This window comes from Exophiala xenobiotica, assembly GCF_000835505.1.
Source record: "Exophiala xenobiotica strain CBS 118157 unplaced genomic scaffold supercont1.3, whole genome shotgun sequence".
NCBI lineage: Eukaryota > Fungi > Ascomycota > Eurotiomycetes > Chaetothyriales > Herpotrichiellaceae > Exophiala > Exophiala xenobiotica.
The window spans coordinates 3366943-3387961 of NW_013562492.1; the positions used below are offsets into that span (position 1 = coordinate 3366943).

General features: G+C 52.7%; 8 protein-coding genes across 8 annotated transcripts; 7 read left to right on the forward strand and 1 right to left on the reverse strand.

The window, feature by feature from the left end:
* Positions 1-50: 50 nt before the first annotated feature.
* Positions 51-467, forward strand: PV05_05495 (uncharacterized protein; the record flags this gene model as incomplete). Its single annotated transcript, XM_013462007.1, has 1 exon — positions 51-467. One exon carries the CDS (start codon positions 51-53, stop codon positions 465-467), a length of 417 nt encoding a protein of 138 aa, XP_013317461.1.
* A 663-nt stretch (positions 468-1130) lies between these two features.
* PV05_05496 (uncharacterized protein) lies at positions 1131-2873 on the forward strand (the record flags this gene model as incomplete). The annotated part of the gene is made up of 2 exons (XM_013462008.1): positions 1131-1545; positions 1621-2873. 2 exons carry the CDS (start codon positions 1131-1133, stop codon positions 2871-2873), a joined length of 1668 nt encoding a protein of 555 aa, XP_013317462.1.
* A 1409-nt stretch (positions 2874-4282) lies between these two features.
* PV05_05497 (uncharacterized protein) lies at positions 4283-6145 on the forward strand (the record flags this gene model as incomplete). Its single annotated transcript, XM_013462009.1, has 2 exons — positions 4283-5328; positions 5395-6145. 2 exons carry the CDS (start codon positions 4283-4285, stop codon positions 6143-6145), a joined length of 1797 nt encoding a protein of 598 aa, XP_013317463.1.
* Positions 6146-6730: 585 nt separating this feature from the next.
* On the forward strand, positions 6731-7570 carry PV05_05498 (uncharacterized protein; the record flags this gene model as incomplete). Its single annotated transcript, XM_013462010.1, has 1 exon — positions 6731-7570. One exon carries the CDS (start codon positions 6731-6733, stop codon positions 7568-7570), a length of 840 nt encoding a protein of 279 aa, XP_013317464.1.
* Positions 7571-8414: 844 nt separating this feature from the next.
* PV05_05499 (uncharacterized protein) lies at positions 8415-9543 on the forward strand (the record flags this gene model as incomplete). The annotated part of the gene is made up of 2 exons (XM_013462011.1): positions 8415-8711; positions 8764-9543. The coding sequence occupies 2 exons, from the start codon at positions 8415-8417 to the stop codon at positions 9541-9543; spliced, it is 1077 nt and encodes a 358-aa protein (XP_013317465.1).
* A 941-nt stretch (positions 9544-10484) lies between these two features.
* On the forward strand, positions 10485-11328 carry PV05_05500 (uncharacterized protein; the record flags this gene model as incomplete). The annotated part of the gene is made up of 2 exons (XM_013462012.1): positions 10485-10652; positions 10699-11328. 2 exons carry the CDS (start codon positions 10485-10487, stop codon positions 11326-11328), a joined length of 798 nt encoding a protein of 265 aa, XP_013317466.1.
* Positions 11329-14468: 3140 nt separating this feature from the next.
* On the forward strand, positions 14469-16279 carry PV05_05501 (uncharacterized protein; the record flags this gene model as incomplete). The annotated part of the gene is made up of 5 exons (XM_013462013.1): positions 14469-14948; positions 15002-15731; positions 15787-15899; positions 15951-16131; positions 16176-16279. 5 exons carry the CDS (start codon positions 14469-14471, stop codon positions 16277-16279), a joined length of 1608 nt encoding a protein of 535 aa, XP_013317467.1.
* A 229-nt stretch (positions 16280-16508) lies between these two features.
* Positions 16509-20759, reverse strand: PV05_05502 (uncharacterized protein; the record flags this gene model as incomplete). Its single annotated transcript, XM_013462014.1, has 3 exons — positions 16509-19925; positions 19973-20277; positions 20333-20759. The coding sequence occupies 3 exons, from the start codon at positions 20757-20759 to the stop codon at positions 16509-16511; spliced, it is 4149 nt and encodes a 1382-aa protein (XP_013317468.1).
* Positions 20760-21019: the final 260 nt, after the last annotated feature.

Below are 21019 nucleotides of genomic sequence, written 5' to 3' on the forward strand. Positions count from 1 at the left end.
TTGTCTCCAAAAATCGAATCCTCAAAGGGTGTCATAACCTACATGCCACCATGAACATGTCGCGTCAACGCAAAGTTCACAGCCATTCCCCACCGAATCAACCCCCTGCGCTGAGCCCGATGGACGCGTTGATCGACAACAACCAAGGCTCGTCCGTAGCTCTCGAAGCATCTAGGTCTCGACTGGAGGCCTCCAAACGCGCCACACGTCCTACTCCATTGCAGAGAATTGAGCAACTCACCGGGGAGAAGACAGCACTACAAAAAGAGCTCGCGAAATGTCAGAGGCAGGAGAGCGCCAACCGAGCCTTTAAAGAAGAGATGAGGCGGGTTTTAGACCGACTTCAGCAGGCGGTATTTGAGTGGAGAAGAGCCCAGAAGGAGATTGGTGACGATTTCGACACGACTTTGGAGCAATGCGCGGACACGGCCAGCATTAAGGTTGGCTTCCAGAGCCGTGACGTTTGACCTCGGATGGTGGATGGCACTTGCTGTGAAGATAAAATTTCCTTGGTGCGGAGTAGCTCTTGGCCTAAGATTCCGCGATTGATTCCCATCCCAGGGCCTGCTGTCTATTTGAATCTAGCGGTCTTATTCTGTTTTCCTCGTAAAGGCATCCCAACTCACGTGAATTTGAGACTCCTCTTCCACTGTACCGCAGTAAAACACATTCATTTTCCTTCGCAGCATGACACATTACAGTACATAGTGGATGCGCGGAACGTTGAAATCCTTGAAGGGAGGATGCCATCGGCATCATCAGGTCGCGGTTGCATCGTCCCTCCCATCAAGGGAGCCGAACTTGGATCTCGCGTCGAAAGTTATGGCGCCCCAGGACCATTTTCGGCTCATGGACTGGAGGGGGCGGCGAACAAGTCCCCAAACTGTGTGTAAATGGGCAACAGCCGAGACGTGCTAGAGAAGCCCAATTCGGACACTTCCAAGGCTGCATCCTATATAGCATCCCTGCCCAGGGACTTGCACTTCTGAATGTCTTTTTAGACGTCGGTCCGTCCAGAGCCTCAAATATCAGCGTTCGAGTGGTACACGGCGAATCGGTCCTAATTCGTTTTCTCTCAGAAACATCTGCGTTTGCACAATCCCAGTCGTGGCCCAAGTTTGTGTCAAAACATGGCGACAGCGAACGACTCTCCCTCTGAGCCTGTGGTTAGTGACAAGAATCCCGCGACGGGACAAGCCCATGGCCTGCCAACGCCAGAATCGACCCCGGAGCCCGACGCTGCCCGGTTGAAGGAAGACGAGAAGAGGCGGCAGGCCAACCTTCAACCTACTGCGGAAGATGACACAGCGAGCCCGAAGCCTTCCGGAGGAGAGGGGAACAATGGGGTGACCCAGGAGCAGATTGATGCCGTAGAGACAGTGATGAAATGCCCGGGTACCGATTACCGACAGATTCTGGGCCTCGGAGACGAAAAGCCAGATAGAGAAGAGGAGTCGAGAGAGGTGATGGCGGCCTTCACGAAGCTTGGATGCTTGACCCATGAAAAATATAACAAGGCGAATCAAGCTGCGGAGGCATTTCTCAGTAAGTGTGAACTCTTGAATCTCGGGGGACGTGGAAAACTGTAAACTGACAATAGCACACCTGCCTGGGATGTAGGAGTCAACGATGCGGCAAAGCACCTCGGGATCAACGAAGCTGCCATAGCGACGATGAGAGAATGGGATGGCGTAGGGGACATTCTCACCGTGCCAGCAAATGACGCAAGCCACGAAAGCTCCGATGAGGGCCGACCGGGCGGACAAGATGCGGACATGGAAGCCTCCGACCAGCCCACGATCCCACCACTGACCGATGATCACCGCAAAGCGTTTGCTGTCGCGGGGGGGCTGCTGCAAGTCCTCTCGGACAGTCCCGATGACGAGAGAGCGATCAACGGCCTGCAAGAGGTGAACCGAAAGATAGTGGAGATCAACACGGCCAATGGATTTCCTAACTCAACTCGATTCGTGGTCGATTTCGAAGTCTATCAAGGGGTGTCCAAGAAGGCGCGCCCTCTTTTAGCTCAATGGAAGCAAAACTCCGATGAAAAGGCTAGGGAGGAGCTCGAAGCGATGAACCAGTGGCTTGACAACTTCATTCAGGAGCGCGGTTACCCTACAGATTGGAAAATCGACATACCACAGCCGTCCACGCAGTCCATCCCACGGAGGCCAAGGCAGTCAACTGCCTCAACAGCAGCCCGCCAAACTGCCCCAACAGAAGCTCGAGCCCGATCAGGGAAGTTGCCGAAGTCCCTGGCTTTCAATGAAAGGGATGGATACGTCCTCGAAGGAGGGGCCGAGAAGGAACTGTACGGTTACATCAGGGCGGGATATGGTCATCGAGTCTTGCTTCGACGAGACGGTCGCAACGGGTACGACATCTTCGAGTTCGTCCGGGCGAGCAAATTCGGGAAGAGCTTTGTTGAGAGGAACCAGCACGTGTTGGGTGGGAGAGACATCGCGGCCGGGGACAAGACCAAATTGCGGGGAATGAGCTGGAACAAAGTGGAGATTTTTGGCGTCGCTCCCGTTAGAACCGACTTCGATGATGAGGCGATGATGATGGCGTGGGTGGCATTTCCTGAGACGGAACCGACCTGGTACTGGCGGTCGCATCTGGGGGAAGAATTTGGAATAGATGCGGTGGACGAAAAACTGAATACCTTTAGGAGGAAGGCAGGGCAGCTCCCTCGAGCCGTCATCGCGGAGGATGAAGCGGAAGAAAGTGAGACTGATGAGGAAGGAGAAGACCAAGAAACCCGATTGCAATATCTGAGGGAGGAAATGAAAAGGTTGGAACAGGGAACAGGGCGAAGCCGACGTTCGTCGAACGCGAAAAGGTCAAAACCGCGGCGAAGAGCCCGATAGGGAGGGCGGAGGGAGGAAAGCTTGGACGAACCTGAAGAATCTGTGGAAATGGACCACCTTCATCGAAATTTCGACTGGCGGATGGCCACTTCCAATCCCCGGGCCACCTGGAGAGTGAGTGATGGTATGTCACACTGAGCGTCGGCGGTCACATCGCTCTTTTCACCGCCAACACGTCTTCCAGACAATCCATCTTCCGGTTGTCTATTTTTCAGCTTGCTTGTCAGTGCCCGGCGGGCACCGACGACCATGGGCAGGGCCAACGACAATGGGCTCTGATCCGCAAGCACGCGCTCTTTTGGTCTATGGTTGAATCCACTCTCTTGATGAGTCCCTTTGTCAAAGGCAGCTAATATTTGTCATTCTTTCGCCTTCACAGACTTCTGATAGTTACAGGTAGTGATGAATAGATTCCGTTCGCTCCGAGTCGTTCACGCGTACATCAAACGTAAAGACGGTCACGATAGGGCTTGGTGGGCGGATCTGCCGCACGAAATTGAGATCTTGGGTAGGATCGTAGTTGTAGGCCGACAGAGGAGGAAATTTCGACGGCGGAATCTTGAAGCCCCTGCTGGAGCGACAGGCCAAAAGCACTCACTCGGTGGACAGAACATGTCGAGCAAATGTCAAAGTGAGCACGGCTTGCTCTTCGCACGGGGGGCTGTGCGCTGGGGCTGCCCACGCCCCTGCACGGCTCATCAGCCGCCCGGGTAACGAAAAAGGAATAGTGCCGGCGGCGCAGAAAACCCCCCGTGGTTGGGCTCATGCAATGCATAACTCAACAACGACCTTCGTCAACCCTCAGCGATCGATCGCTTCTGCTCTCGCGCTCAGTGCGGTATGGCACCAAAATGGGATCCTGATCATGCTATGAATAGCAGGTCCTGAAAGGGCCATTTCGGGATGAGACCCCACCAAAGGTCGGGTTTGGAGGGGGCCCGTTGTGGAAGCCTTCCCTTTGCACATCAACTTCATCGAAGTTGATAAGGCCGGTTCGCAGTCATACGCTGTTCGGGGGACAATGAAGGCCCCAACCCTGCGCTGCGTTCTTTGTCGCTCTCTTCTGTTGTGCGAGCAGACGCCTCACTTCGGTCTCATCGCGACCGAGCCGAAACCGCCTCTCTGCTGATTCACGAGGCGAACGAAGCCGCCCACACGCCGTGGACGCCGCGTTGTCTCCTGACTCCACGACCCTTGAGCTGGTTGACGTCCTGGAGTTTGATGGCCCTGAAAATCCAAATCGGCTCTCTGCCGCAGGCCAACCACCCTCAGTTAGATCTATCCTTCAGCCTTGATGATGTGAGTCTACTTGTCGCCATGTTGGTCCTTTGCGCTGACCCGTAGGTATCAACCAGTTCCATTCATACCTTCGCCTGTGGGTGGAATCTAACCCCGGCCACCATGATGCGATGCTGTCCGTGCTACAAAGTGTGCTCACCCAAGATGAGGCTCCCAATGACGGCCACGATCAACCGCGGAATGACGACGCGGATGAACATTCCAGCACTGAACCTCACGGTCAATTCGCCCATGGACTTCCCACCCCTCCAACGAGCGTGCGAGCGCTACGACTGGAGGGTTCGGGGGTGGTGGAGTTGACGGCTGTCGAAGGCGATAGTGGAATCAGTGAAGTGAACGAATGTAAGATGGTGCCGAAAGAGGCCCAGCGACGGTCAGATCAAGATCACCTGCCGGTACTTTTGAGCTGGGGATCACCGACGGATGCAATGGCCACAGGCTCGGACTTCAAACGCCCGGGGAAAACATCGTTCCAGAAAACGTCGCACTCCCGCGTCAAGGAGCCAAAATCGAGGCAAGTGGCGAGACACGACGGCCTTCTCACTGCCGCTATGCTGCAGACCATCGACCGCATAGGGGAAGTGCAGGTGCTGGAAGGGCTGAGGGGCACGATCGCCGAGCTGGAAGCTCGGGCGTGGCAGGATAGAGACACCTTCAACGAACGTGGTGGTCAAATCATCCCGAAACATCTGACGGATCAACCCGACTCGATGCGGAAATTGTGGCTCCTGAAAGAAGAACTCGTCCTCACCGAGGCGAACGAGCAGATATATCGACTCCGGAAAAGATTGACTTTGGCGGAGTTCTCTCATGCCTACGACGCGTGCGCCTTGCGATATATGGGCATGGAGGGCAGCGCCCCGCGCCCGCGGTCGAGACCAGGGCAACGGGTACCCAAGACGGCAATTGGTCGCGAAGCTCGCAATTCGCAACACAAACGAGCGGCCATGGATCATTTCGTGAACCTTCTATTCCCCGGCGCATTACCAACCAGCAAGACGAAGAGAACGGCGCGGAAAGCAGGGACGGTGACCAGATACGCCGCCGCCAGGAAGATTCAAAACTGGAGGGCGGCAGGACAGCCGTGGGCAAACATCATCACGCGCTTTGGCAAAGGAATGCTACTGTTGATACCGGACGAAGTGTCGGACGCATAGTAAGTTCTCTCGCTCAAAGATGACCCCTCTCAATCAGGCGTACCATACTGACGCAAAACGAACAGCATGCGAACCATGTCAAAAGCCACTCTATCAGCTTTTCTTGATCGTGTCGAGCGGCGAGTGGCGGGCTGGGAAAACTGGTTGCCGACATTGACGCCCTTGGTCGACTCCATCTGCATCAACCATGCCCTACCTCGCAACTGGCTCTCGGAAGAATGCCCTTCGTGGCTCAACGAGGGTGGAAGGACCGATGCACAAATATGGAAGACCGATCCAGATTCGCCGTCCGCTCTTGGCGAGGGAGGCACGGCACCTTGGAGTCCTCTGAGGCAATCAGGCGGTGTCGACCAGCAATGGACTGAACCTGGCTTGGTTTTCGACCCCCCCATGGATGCGAATGAGTTGGGCCTGTACATGGCTGAGTCATCCTCGCAATTCGCTCTAGCTCCCCACGAAACCGTTTGGGAGGCCCCTTACACCACCTTCCTGGCATGTCTTGCCGGAGAGACAAATTTGGCTCCTGACCTGTGTTCGGCCTTTACATCCATGCATGATGGCTTCCCGCTGCCACCGAATGAAGTGACGGACGGTCTGGGCGTTGACATCGACGCGTTCCTGGCGAAATCTCCCATATTGCCATCCCCGACCGCAGATGCACCCCGCAATGATGCATCAGATCAAGCATCCACGTCGGTGAATCGTTCATATTGCGACTATCACGACAGCCCCGCGACCTACGCTGGCATGGAGTCCCGCAATGCCAACTGCGAGGACGAGTTTTTCTTTTTCAACTTTCCAGAGGATAGCGAGTGAGTTCCCTTTCATGAAATTTCCCGTCCAAAGGTTGGACATCCCGGCATGAACGGAACCCGGTATCCTAGTCCAAAGAGATGAGAATGATCATTTGTTTCCCTGAGCCTTCCTCCTAACTCATCACTTTTCGGGATATACTCTCTTGCTTAGAAAAGTCTGTTCAAAGCTTTTCTGATGGCCCTGATACATCTTGCGGCCCTCGTTGAGACCCTTCGAGAATATCACTCAGCTGCAAGACACCTATCATCCACCGACATCTCCGCGACTTGCTGCTCGCTTGATGAGTCTTTCAATGCCTCCTGTGTGCCTGCATTTTGGCCAGAGTTGAATGTACGGGATGTGCAACCGCAATGCTCTGCTTCAACCCAGCGTGTGAATAAACATGACTACCTTCAGAGGCACAGTACACCCGAGTCGACTTGAACGAGCCTAAAAGGGCTACCAAATCTTAGGCAGCAGGTTCGGCAAAGACGAAAGCAAGGGGGGCTCAAATGGGTCTCACGGTTCGAGGAAGTCCATGTTCACCGAATATAAATTAATGGCGCTCGGGCTGCACCCAGCTGCTTCTACACCCGCTGTGCGACTATGCCCCGACGCTGGAAAAACCTGCCCAAGTGGCAAAAGCAGAACAAGTACATTCGGTCTGGTTACAGAAAACCATCTTACTCCTACTATGGGTCGACGAGAGACATGGCCAGATGGCATAACGAGACCGTCAACATCTGGTCACATCTGTCTGCAGCCATCATCTTCTCATGGTTACTCATCCGATTCCTTGCCCAATCTGGGGCTCTGACTCTGGATGTGGTGGCAGTCGTCACATTCTTCCTTGGGGCCATTGTCAGCTTTGCCCTGTCATTCGTCCATCACCTCCTCTCCAACCACAGCCGAAAGGTCATGATTTGGACACAGCAACTAGACCACGTCGGCACGGTGATTTTCATCTGGAGCGCAATGGTTTCCTTTCTCTATTTCGCCTTCTATTGCGACCGCCAATTACAGGCATACCACGTCGGCGTTGCAACGGCAGTGGCCCTGGTCACGGCGTTGTGTGTGTCTCAGCCAATATTCAGGGGTCCTGAAAGTTATCACACGCGCACATTAACCTTCCTCGCCCTCGGGCTCTCGGCAATCCTACCGACGATGTCGCTTGATGTTCGTTCCTGGGAAAGGAGTTCCTGTCACCCCGTCCTCCTGGCATCCTACAGGAACCTGATCATTCTGAATGCCATTGGAGGCTTTTTTTCCTGCATGCGAATTCCAGAAAGGCTCTGCCAGGATGCTTTTGATATCGTGGGCTCTAGCCACCAGGTCATGCACATAATGGTCGTGGCGGGGGCACTGCTGTATCGGGCAGGATTACTCTCTGCCGGACGAGCCTGGCAAGGAGAGGGTGCCACTGGATTACCATGTCCCACGGGGTGACAATCTAGCGTTTTAAGGAACGTAGCCCACTCTGTTTCTGGCAGATGGCAATATGGTCCAGGCAAATGTAGCGTGTGAGCGTCGATTGTACTGGGTGATATAATCGGATGGTGACTCTACCTCCCATCTCAAACAGGTGCTAAAGGCGTACAATAGCTTTCCGTCGAGCTTAGGGTACAGCAAGGAAGATAGCTGTAATCAAGCGGCCATGTTTTCCATGCCTAACAAGACCTTGTAGTCGGACAAATCTCAATCTGACTAAGGGCTGTGGATGACGGAGCAGCCAATTAGAGGCCTCCTTTTGCGGAGCCTCGTCCGAGCGAGCATAGCCATACTTGTTGCCCCTTTTACCGGCCACTTTGTGCCACTGACACAACCATTAGACCCGTATCCCAAGAGTCTCTACGGATACTTTTGTCCTCTTAATTTATTCTATTCTTATTGAAGTGCATATCTGGTTCAGCACTTTATTTCTGAATGCAAAGCCCAGTACAGAGTAGGACTCGCCCGGTCACTTCCCACTACGCTAATTTTGAGCCGGAACTCGACCTTTTCCACTACCTTCTTTGAAAGCAATGGCAATATGCTTCGTAGCGACCTTCCTTCTTGATCATTGGTATACCACACTAGACCCCACCACTATTCTTAGGATTGTCTGAGGCTGTGAGAGATGCGAGACAAGAATAGCACCTAGGGAACAAGAATTGGTCCCTTCGGAACTGAGGAGCGCACTTGTCCAACCTGACACAACTTGATTTATATTCCATGAAGCCCGGAAGCTGGGAGGATGTGATCAATCTCTACACCTCAAACGATTTACAATTTTCGACATTGAAGAGCGGTCATGCCGTCACCTCCGCGTTCCACAATTTTCTGTTTCGTCCTGCCCATCTTGACAAGAATGGCGACTACGGCAGCCGCACCACTCTGTCCAGACACTATCAGCACCGCAGGAGGCGGGATTCCGGACAGCAATGAGCCTCCCATGGTGTCGGCGGAAGCGATCAGAGAATTCCAACTGGCCCTCTTTCTCGAAAACCTGGAATCATCCTATCTTCAAAGCGGACTTCAAAATATTTCTACCTGGGGAACGGCGGGCTACCCAAATGACACGACCGAAGTTCTCAGCACAATCGCGGCGGTAAGTTGACCATCCAGGTTCTGTGTCAGTCTAATATTTGTGCCTTCTATAGCAGGAGGAAGTACACGTTGCAACAATTGCGAATCTGCTCAACGGCTACGGAGCCCCTGTAATTGCTCCTTGCCAGTATTCCTTCCCGGTGGCGTCCATTGATGAGTTCATCGCCCTTGGCGACATCATCACCTCAGTGGGCATCAGCGCACTTATCGGGCTGGCCGATCGAGTCTCGTACACTGATCCTGGGATTGTCAATACGGTGTCGTCGATCGTGACAGTCGAGTCCCGCCATGACGCCTTCTTCCGCCACGTGGGCGGCAGAGTCCCTAACCCAGCTCCATTTGACACCGGGATTAGCAGTATCTGGGCGTACAATTTGGCTCTTCCATTTATCGTGCCTGGATCGTGTCCAACGGAACTCCCAGTACCCATTCTGCCCACATTAACGGTGTCAGCCCCGACTACGGCTGACAACAGATCTTCAGCGGCCACGGGAATAGCGTCGAGCATCGCACCTTATCAAAATACCACCACGGGCCCCGCTACCGCTGCGAACACCACCGTGGTTCCGTCAGAAATGGCATTCTCCTGGGATCCAATGCAGATGCCATTCGTTTTCGAGCAGGGAAAACAGTTGTTTGTTGGCTGGACCAATCAGCTGAATGTGCCGGTGTATACGGTATTATCGATCGTTGGTCAAGGCAGGGGAGTTGCGGATGTACCGCAAGGACTCAATGGGGCGGTGTTTGCAGCGGTAACAAGTCAATTGCCTGATAATGACTATGACCTGGCCCTCGCAACCTTAGCAGGCCCGGTTGCGTTGTCACTCTCTTAGCTTTGTGTTGAACAATTGTGTTGGACTATCATTGATAAATACAGTAGACAGTCAAGAATGTCCGGTAATTTTCTAATCAATATGAACCCTCGTCTGGCCCCGGGTGAGAGCAATCCAGTGGATCATTTCTATGATTCGGGTGGCTTGCTTCGTTCGTGATGCAAGTCTTCCCGAGTTCGGTATATTTTGTACAGGTGCTGATGCCACCTTCTGGAGCGGCTGAACTCTAGTATCTTGTCAGTTTTCGGCGCTGTGCAACATGCGGGATGAGATCTTATCCACCCTTGAATGCGTTTCCCTGGCCCAGGTGCCCACTGGATCTCAATCTTGCTGCGAAAATAGTAATAGTATCTTCAGGATACCCACTCAGGTCAGCGTTGAATGGTTGAGGTTGAGGGCGAGGATGAGAATGCTCACAAGAAGCTCAATTCCACCCAAAAGTACTGTATAGACTTTCGCCATCTTGGAATGCCTGACAAACTCCAGCCCATTGCTGTACGAATCAGACTGGTGGATCCATCCGCTTTCCACTAATCACCGTCGGGAATATCAAGGCGCACATTTTCTGAGACGCTTCCTGAAACGTAGAAGCGAGCGGCAAAGCAATGGCTCAGTAAGTCAGGTATGAAAACTAAAAATTGACTCTATTAACAGCAGGTTGTGGAAGGGGACCCACTATGGAAGCCATCCCCTTTCGTATCAACTTGGGGCGACCGTTGTTGCCTTATATTTAGAACCAACTAGTTAGCTGCGCTGCCATTGTTTATTGGGAAATCGCACAGTGGTGGTCACTGGGGCTGCAAACGCGAGTTTCTTTCTGGGTACTTAAATATCCTGCTCACTGGCCCTGCCATGGAGACTTCGGATGATCAGAAAGACGCCACATCTCACACGCCAGACGACACTGCACTTGAGAAAAAGCCAACGAAAGAGATCGTAAGATGAGGTACCGCGAAAAAGGAAAGTTGGGCGCCATTAACAAAGGCCATGAGTTGCACACAATATGGATCTATTCCGTGGCCCGCCACATGATCAATCCAAAGGCTAGAGAGGCCTATACATACAGATCCTCTGGTCACGGACCATGGCAACCAGTGAGCAAAAACATGGTAAGTCTTCCCCAAGTGACATCATACCTCATGCTAAAATGGCCAGGAATTTGAAAGGCTGTTGCAGAGGATACTTTTCCTGAGTGGCCTAGAGGACGAAAAAGCAAGAGAAGATGGGGACAAAGCTTGTGAAGAAGCAGAACTGTATCAAACCCCGCCAGGCCAGCCACCGAACGAAGAGATCCAAAATCGCCACGGCTCGATCACCCAGCAGACGGGATTGTCCGAAGATGGCATTGGTCCTACAGCTTCACATTCAGTCAGCCAGTCCTCGCCCGAGCCAACAAACACAGCCACAGCAGTTAAATGCACAAGAGAATCCCTTGCAGAATTACACTCTGTCATCTCAAGAAACCGGCAGTTGACACCCCGAAAGCCCGTTCGTGCGTCTCTAACTCGCCTCCCTTCCAAGGAGGCCATCGTACCGGGGCCACAGACTACTTCATCGGCAGCTTCCATACGTGTTAACTCAATGGCAGAAGGACAGGTTGAAATGCGGAATCATCACCATAGCGTGGAAGCATCCTCTGCTGGCGCAAGACCTGCCATGAAGCAAGCGAGGAGTCATGGTGATCGAATCAACCGCGAGAAACGGTATGCTCGTCTGGAAAAGGAGTTCAAGCGACTGTCACGGATACAGCAGATACATGAGCAATTGAACAGGACGAGGGCCTAAGTGAGGTAGAAGAGAGTGACTTCGAAAGTGACTTTCGATCATGAGCGGGCAATGTTGGGCCCTTAAACTCGAGCACTGCTCGATTGAACCATCACTCCATATCCGAGCCCTCAAGCAAATCAAACCCGCTCCTCCGAATGCTGGGTGCGCTTCAGATTGTTCCGAGGGGGCAACTATCCAGCCCCCTGATTTTGCCAAGCAGGTCACAGGCACGGTAAAGCTCAGGGACGTGATCTTGTGGGCTCTCATCCAATCATACGCCCTTACCACCCAATTTTACTGTCCAAGTTCCTCACTCTCAGTGTATGGTATGGCGTCGAAATGATAACCTGTGTATTTGACCGAGCCACCGTGAAAGTTAACGACCTTTCATCGGGTGTTATCAGACCAAGATGTGAACAAACGTTGTCATTCCCGTCATTAGGAGAGCCGAAAAGAGAGTGCCCCAGCAGTAGCCGCCGACCGGGCCCTGATCAGCCCTGATCTCGGAAGAGAGGTCCTTCGACTTGGAGTAGAGAAGGTAAAGAACAATTGTTGGGAGGAGGTAAGAGATGCAACAAAAGAGCCCAATAACCAATCTGGGCATTAATGGTAACATCAGATCCTGCAACAGAGTACCAGCGCCGAAGGGCCAGCTGAACATAGAGGTGAAAAAGACGACAGCGATCACCAGGGCCGTCGCTATGCCGATAATGAAAGGATCCCCGATCCATCCAGGGGTAGCTGTTGCGAAGATGCTGCGCAGGTGATCCAAATCTTCCATTTCGTCGCTCAGAATATTTGCAACAACCTGGGGTACGATCCTAGATATGTTCACGGGCAATTGATGACATTCGACATGGTCGCTGAACCCCACGCAGTATTGTTTTGTGCCGATGGAGAGATTCCGGGGGATCGCCGTGATGGCGCCATTGACGGCTGTCGCGGCGGCGCTTGCGATGCTGTTTGCTTGGCTGGGAGCCCCGGAGGCTGCTGTTGCCACATTGCTTACGACGCTCCCAGCTTGGGTCACGGCCGTTGGGATCAGGCCCCTTGCACGGAGCGGTACCTGTGTGGGGGGCGCCCTAAACTGTGGAAGAAGATATCAGCGATCTACCTCACCTAACACATTGAACAGTGAAAGGCCCTCACAGTGAAGGTAATGATACCAGCCTTCATGTCGTCCTTATTGCAAAGCACTTCAAAGCTCAAAACCGTGCAGCAGATTAATGCAGCCGCGAATGCGAGCGACACACCTACTTTGAGCCATAGCTTTTCTTTGAGCATGGTGGTGTAAGTATGAATAATTCAACCTGTGGGACGATGGATATTTTCCCACCGGTGGGCTGCGGATATCATTTAATGAAGCTACGTACCTCCCCATCGAGCTCTGCAGTACTCTTGAGTGACAACGCTATTCACCATTCGGATCCAGAACGGGCCTCATTCCGTTGAGCGCAGCATCAAGACTGAATTGGGCCCCGAGGACCAAAATGGGCCTGGGGAGGAAGGCGTGCGATTGCTGCACATGCCGGCTCTGGCCGCTTCGTTCCTCATCTGCTTCGTAGTCCAGATCGAACGTCGTCTCCCGTCTCTTGGGACTGACCACCACCCCTGCCTCAATTTTGCTCAAACCTCACATACCTTACTTAAGAGATTGTAACGTTTGCTCTGGTCTTCTCTTTAGCCATTCATGTTGTCAAGATGTCATCTCAATCTTTAAATCGCCGGACACGCATCGACTTTAATGCAATCAGAGGGTTTAGGGGGGCTTCTCAGAGCGTGGCCCGCCAGGATGATCACCTCACGGATGGTGAAACTCCCAGTCGCCGCGGGACTGGATTTAATCCGGCAGCAGGATTCCCGAGGGCACTCTCGTCCGGAACCTATCGTACCACCTCAGCAACTGGTTCGAAGCCCCTGAACCCCCCAGCAGCACTCGGACATGGGACGGAGAATACCTTGATCGTGAAGCACCAATCCCCGTGGGAAAAGTACAGAAAAAGCCATTGCATACGGCTTGGCGAGGAAGACGACGACATGGTGGATGTGGCCGATGTTAGACATCCGTGGTCCGCCGACTTTATTGTCCCTCCTCAAAAGGAGGGTCCGACGCCGTACGTCGTCGCTGTGAGGAGCTTCTCTATACATGACGGTGAAGAAAAATGTCGTATGTTGCAGCAGGTTGAACATGAGAATATCGTGTCCGTGAGAGACATCTTTCTCCATGACGAGTTATTCTACGTTGTCTTCGAGCACATGCCGATGTCTCTGAGCCTGTTCACTGGGTTTCCGAAACATCTCGACGAGGATCAACTGGCGTCCATTTTAGGACAGGGGGGTTTTGAATTTCACCTCTTTTGAGTGGACCGACTAACTGTGACAGATCCTCAACGGGCTTGTGTACCTCGCGAAAAAAGGACTAGAACACGGCTCTCTGACCACCTCGAGTATTCTCATCAATGTCGCTGGCGAGGTGAAGATAGGCACGTAATCACTCCACAAACTTCTACGTCAAGCTGACGTTCAGATCACAGCACATCAGGAACTCTGTCGACCATGTCCCCTGAGCAATCCTGGATCGAGAGATCTTAAGGCTCTAAGCTTCATCACAATGGAGCTGATGCAAAAGTATGCCAAAGTTGATGGTGCTGTCGGAGTAGATGACCTGCGCCGGTGGCCCTCCGATTCTCTGGCGGTCGAATTCCTTTCTGAGACGACGTCTGCGACTTCGGCAGAGAAGTTGTTGAAGGCAAGTGACGGACCTCAGATTTCCTCCTGGGTTTGATCCTGACCTGGCTAGAATCCATTATTCAGCGGGCCCTGGGGGACGAGAAATCTCCAAGGGCTGGCAGATGTGACTTCGATTGCCCCATTCAGAGGCTACAGGTTACCGCCAAGTTAGAGGAAGGTGGATTTGTCGGGTAGAGGATCCCATTCTGGCTCCAATTGCTTTATTCCAAAGTTGGCCGCAACTGCTCAGAGTCTTGTTCCATTCTCGGCTCCCTCTCTGAGGGTTTGGCGTCTCAATACTATGCTACAGTTCATTATATTTCAAGTTCACTCTCTTTCCCCGTTCAACAAGCTTCTTAACGCCTGTGAAACTGCTTTTCCATCCGTGCGTTGTTGTCATTCCATTTCTATCGTTTCTAACGTTCAATATGGATATTACTCTAGCCTACGCGATCGGTTTGGGCGGCTTGTTGTTTCTCCTCGTTCTCATGAACTTTCGCCAGTGGTTTCTGCTTGGTTGGAAGAAGGTCGTTCCCCTCTCCCTCAAATATTTCGTGTATCCACAGATTCGTCACCGGTTGACTGGGGCGTGGCACCCAGCTGGTGTCATTGCAGGGCTTCTGTACAGTGGGGTCAACGTCTTTTGTGTCTGCTTCAAAGTGCACTCTGTCTGGGTGGCCGGTCTGCGAGCGGCCAATCTCTCGCTCATCAACCTGATCCCTCTCATGGCAGGCCCTCATCTGAGCTTTCCAGCCGATCTCTTAGGCGTCACATTACGCACGTACCGGCGATTTCATCGCTCCTTTGGGCTCATGTCATCGGCCCTGTTGGGTTTCCACGTTCTCACTGTGCTCGTGGAGAAGAAACCATTTCCCCTGCAGATCTCGGAAAACCTCTTTGGACTGATCGTATGCTTCCTAAAAGATTCCTACGGCCGGTCGACAGAATTGACAAAGATTAGGGGACAATATCATTGGGCATCCTCGTGCCTCTCTCACACCCATTACTTCGCCGTCCGTTCTACGAGCTCTTCCTTCGCCTGCATCAGACCCTGGCTGTCACGGCGACCTACAGCATATGGAGCCACTTGAAGGAGAGTCATTCTCTTCCGCAAAAGTACATTTACGTTACTATTGGTATATTCTTGCTGACCATTCTTGTCCAATGCGGACTCATTGTGTACCAAACCGGAGTGGTCGGGAACGGGTTCGCCAGAGTCAAGATCACCAATATCAAAGAAATGCTGAACAGAGAGCATGTCATCATACAGCAGGAAGTGATGACGCTTCAAGTACGCCTCACCTCGCCAGTCCAGGTGGAGCCGGGGCAATACATCTGCCTATGGATTCCATGGTTTGGCCTCCTACAGAGCCACCCTTTCATGATAACATCCTGGTCGGATGAAAGTCTAGGATCCTTGGACATTTTTGTGGAACCACGTGACGGCCTGACCCGAAAGCTTTTGCGATATTCGGACACTAGCCGCGAGGGCGGCACTTTATATCGAGCTTTGTTCAGTGGGCCTCACGGTACTACTGTCCCAGCGGGAACTTATGAGACGGTCTTAATGATGGCGGATGGCTTTGGTGTCGTCTCGCACCTTTCTTACCTGAGGCAGCTCATTCATGGGTATAATGCCTGCAAGATTCGCACTCGTCGAATCCATTTGGTGTGGCAGTTGGAGACAAAAGGTACGCAGACCATCGAATTGCCCGTCTTTTCACGCAGGACAACGCTCAACTGCAGTAGATTTGGGATATGCCGCCGCAGACTTGTTGAATGATGCGCTCGTCGGTGACACACTCAGTGTCGATAACGGTACGGACGATATGAGCGACGAAAAGTCGGCCAAGGGAAAGGTAAGTCACACGAATCTACATCATGAAGCGTCGGTTTGACTTGGCGCATAGATTCTCAGTATTTCGATCTACATCCGCTGGGCAAGCCAGGATCGAGTGCCATTTGGGAGACGCGCGATCGCGTACAGTGGCCTGGCTGATGTGGAAGCGATTTTCCGAGAAGAGGCGGCAGGAAAACACATCAAACGGGTACAGGAGGAATCAGGCGAGAGAGGAGAAATGTTGGTGATGGGTAAGCTCACTTGACCCACTTCGGGTGCCTACTGATCAATCCAGTGTCTGGAAGCAACGACCTTCGAGATCGGTTGCGACGTCTAGTCCGTCCCTTGGCAGATAAGAAAGTCAAGCTGGAGGAACTAGAATATCAGCCCGGTGACTAGACGGTTAACTACTTCCAGTAGGGGTCATGCCAATACATGGGAAGCCGCGTTACCTGTCGGTCTCCTGTCCCTACCTCGTCGGTCCGACCACTTTTCGCCATCTCCTTCATGGAAGATATCCAATAGACAGGACTATCATCCCAGGCATTGACCAGGTTCTTTTGGGGGGGGGAGAGTCGAAAAATGAAGATGAACTGGGGACTAATTTTAGAATCGCTTTTCTATACACTCAAGATCGAATTCTTTTGCCGGCAGGAGAATTAGGATGGAGATGAGTGTCGATAATCCCTTCTCGAGTTATGTATAAGGTGCTGTTTCCATCTTTGATGATGTCTTCAAACTTCGTCAATGGGGTGATCATGTGGGACCCGGCAAACACATTCCACGGATTTTCGGTGTCCTTTCTGGTGTATTTCCTCAAGAATCGCATGAAGTCTGCCGGCTCGGAGGGATCCACGTCGTGTGAGGATAGACTTTTCCAGTCCTCATCACCAAGCCTCCCGTCAGAGATCTTGAGATGGATTCGAATCTTCTGAGGGCCGGGTCTTTCCATGGTCAATTTCGGAGGATCTGCTGGTTGTTGACTGGTCGTCGCGATGACATCAGAATCAAGCCCGACAACTTCGGCTGGTCCGCCCCCGGCGTCGTTTTCTGTGATTGGGCGCCGACTGGCGCTCTCTTTAGGCTTGGGTTGCCCATGAACAGCGTCTCCGAGCCTCCCAAAGTCGATCTGTGTGGTCCGTTTGCGGCGCATGCCTTCGTCTTCCTTTACTTGCCTCTCTTGTTGATCCCTTGCTCGCTCTCTGTTCATCTTTTGCTCCGACATCAACTCGGGTTTCTCATTCTTGAGTTGCCGTAATCTCTCTTGTCTTCGCCTCTCAACCTCTTTTATCGCCGCCTTCTTCCGCACTCTCGCGGCGGTTTCTTCGTTTTCCCGCTCCCGTAGCCGGTCGTCGACATTGCGTTCGGTGTTCTCCACTGCTGCTCGGTTGCCCTCGCCAGAGAGCGGCTCGTATCGCGCTTGGCCATCGCCTCTCAACTCTTCCTGCACGTCGGGAACAATCTCATCTTCTCGAGCAATGAGTTCTCCCCCATCGCGAACTCCATCCCGATCATGTCCGGGAGACAACATTTCTTGCGCTCGCTCTAGGCTCTCCAATTCCTCTAGTCTGCCAAAGTTGATCTGAGTGACACGTTTTCGGTCCGGCTCTCGTATTTTGGGTGGGGACTTCAGATCCTGCAACTGGCTAGGGCCTTCAATAGCTGGGCCTGAATCCAGATCCGGTGTCTTTCGTTTTCTCTGCTCTAGTCCGATCTCGTCGTAATGTTCCTGGTCCTGGCTCACACGTCCACCCAGCTCTTCGAGCTTCTCCTGCCCTCTCCCAAGTATCTCGGATTGTGGAAGGGTTGGAATCGCTTCCCGTTCTGCCGAGTCCTTCATTTCGGCCGTGGAGATGCGTTCTACCTCCTCTGTTGCGGCGTTTACCTGTTGGGCCGGCGAGAGCTCATGCTGCTGATCTACAATCAACATTGGTGGAGTCCCTTCGATACCGTTCACCGACCCATTTGCCTCATGCTGTGGCGCCGTTTCGATCCTTCTTTGTGGCGCTGTCTCTACGTTCGTCGATTCATCCATTGGCGACATTGATTCGGGACTGAATAGAGACTCTTCTCGATCGCGCCTCATCTGATTATCGATTGATTCCTGTTCCGCTTCATCCAGAAAGACCTGATCTCTAGGGGGTGAATCCTTGGTCTGGGCCATCTCTCGCGGCGGGGTTGTCTGCGCATCATCAATCCTCCCCCATGCAGCATGTTGTCCTCGCTCTCTCTCAGTGGCGTCCTGCTTTCGCTGGTTGACATGCTGCCCTTCGTTTCCCTCGTTCCCGTCGTGGGTTCTCTCCATCATCTGTCGCTCTTCTGGCTCCCTGAAGGTTTGCTCGGTCGTTTGTTGCTCTTGCGCTTCACGACGACGCTCTGCTTCTGCTGGGCCCACGGTGTTTGGCGCACTTACCTCTCCGTGGAGTGTTGGAATATCTGATGTGGTGGTTTCGTGAACGACGTTCTCTGTCACCGTCTGCACCATACCTTGATCCTCGCTTTGTCGCTCTGTCGCTGTGGGCTGCCCCGCTTCCATGATCTCGTTATGATCCAGGGTCGAAGATTGGTTCTGCGGTAGCATAGGAATGCTGCCTTCCTTGAACCCGTCAGGGTTGATCTGCGTGGTTCGGCTCGGACTTTCCGGTTCCCTGTGCACCTCTTGTTGTTTTGACTGAATACTACTCTCTTCAGCGACGCTCAGCAGCATTGCTCCCACGTCAAATATGTCTTGCCTCTTTTTCGCACTGACTGCTCCTTTCTTCTTAGCAGTCTTTCTTTGCTTACTTGACCGCCGTGCTTTCTTCTTCTGTAACCGCCTATTCCCTTGTCTGTCCCACCTTGTATTATGTTGGACTTCTTCTGTTTCATCAGACATCTCTACGTCGGATAGCCATTCCGACTCAACTTGGCCCTCCCTTGTAACTATTTGCTGACCAAGCTGGGTCGCGGGAAAGTTTTCAGACTCTGGCACGGTGTTACCAGCTTGCAAACCCTGTTGCAAGGGATCCTGGGTAATGCGAGGACCTTGGTGTTGTTCGACATGACGCTGCTCCAGAAACTGCTGATTTGGCTGTCCAAGCCTCGGTGAAGGTTCTTTACCAATCGTCCCTTGATCTACCGTAGGGTTGGAAGGGTGAGACGTCGCCTCGCTTAAGCAGAGGCTTGTTGGTTTCTCAAAAAAGGCAAGAATGACAGACCGCCGCACAAATGAAGATGTCATCTCTTCAAACTCCCCACTCCGTACGGCGTACAAAGGTTCCAGAAAGAGGCTTAGTTTGTCCTGTTCGTGATGACAACTCCAAGGGATGCCGCATCGTCTGATAGGTGGATTAGAGTCTTCAGAACCCGATGACGCTGACTCCTTTTGCGGTGCTCGCGATGTCGTTCTAAGTTTCGTCAGTTCACCAATCTCATCGGACTCAAAGCCTAGCTTGTGGGCATGGGCGGCAAATTCGTGTAGGACCTCGGGATCCGCTTTCTTTGGTCTTGGCTTTGCGAGTAAATTCTTTTTCTTGGGTTCGGCCGGCATGTTAAGGTGGTTACGCATGGCGATGAGAAATAGCTGTAAAACTCCCAGATTCATTTGATCGGCCTCAGTTCCTGGTTTAGAAGCGAAAGTATGATCCGGTTTCTGGATCAAGCACTGGCCGGTTCGCTGGTTAACACCCGTGAAAACGTACTGTTCCAGTGCGTAGAGGATCGTGTCATCGGGTGATATAGGTATCAACCGTTTGACGCAGTCAGCTGGGCCCTTCAGCCAGTTCAAATCCTCGAAGAAGGTGAAAAATGACGAGACCAAGCGATCTTTCGTCCGACGACACACTTCGGCCCAGATCTTTTCGCGATCTTGGTCATTGAAAGCTCCGAAGATTTTTCCAGCCTTCAACTTCTTATATAGATCCCGAGCATCCGCTTTGCACGCCCCAGGGGCGGTACCCTCAAGTTCTTTGACGCTGTTTTCGTCGACTTTCTGCATCGCATTCCGTTCTACCCCAACGCTCTCGTACCAAAAATCTTTCATGAGATCGAGGCGGTATAGGATGCACTACAATAATTGGTGAGAACCTGAATGGCCCGCAAGGTGGAACTTACCTCGTCAACACCCATTGAAAGTATCTTGTGCCAGGTGCTTGTTCTCCAACCGCTCCAAAGCCCGACAACGTCCAACAGGGCATCACAGGCCGAGGCTATTTCACGGTGGCGCAGGAGCTGCTTGACATTGCGGCGTCCATGAGCTGACAAACGTGCCCAGCACCGTTTTTCAAACCACCAATTGTCGATTCGCAAGTCCCTTTGGAGGTGATACAGCCGAAGTTTTCGGTAGATCTCTCCAGGATGCAGACGGTCTTCATTCGAGTATTCCTCCACCAGAATTGTCCTGAGCTCTTCTGTGAGGTCTAACAACCATATATCAATGTAATGTCTCGCTATACGAGAGTAAGCATCTCATACCTGCAGCATATAAATCTACGATCCACCTCCGGTCCGCGACAGGAAGAACCTTTGCGGCGGCAAGAGCGCGGCTCTGTCCATCCAGGCATATGAGCTGGTAACCCGGTGGAAACTCGAGCTCGGGATATTCGTCTCGAGGGCCCACGAAAAGTTCTTTGCTCGAGCGCTGTGAATGTCGAAGGGCGGCATCGAGACTCTGCTTATCGATTTGAGCTGGAATGTGATTCGGCAACGGCAGCCGCCAGCAACCTTCATCCTGAAATGCTTTCTTCAGCCTCTTCACATTGCTCTTCAGCTTCGTGGGATCTTTCGTCTTAATCTCTGGAAACGACAGCACCTCAAGCCGGACACTGACCATGCCCTTGCATTTGAGAGCTTTTTCCGTTACGATGCTGCGTTCTTTTCCCAGAAGTCGAGCCCGTGGCATTTTGGTGTCGATACTGGACATGAATCCGCCTAGAGGTTCATACTATCTTAAATATCTCTGTAGGGGTCCTAAAATGGATCCTCTACTGAGGCACTTGAATGGGCTCCCGAGCCCGTCCTCAGCCCAAACCTGTCCCCAGCACAACCTGTCCTCAGCCAACCTTGGCCCCAGACGCAACTCGTCCTCAGCCAACCCTGTCCTCAGCCATAACCTGTCCCCAGACGCAACTCGTCCTCAGCCAACCCTGTCCTCAGCCATAA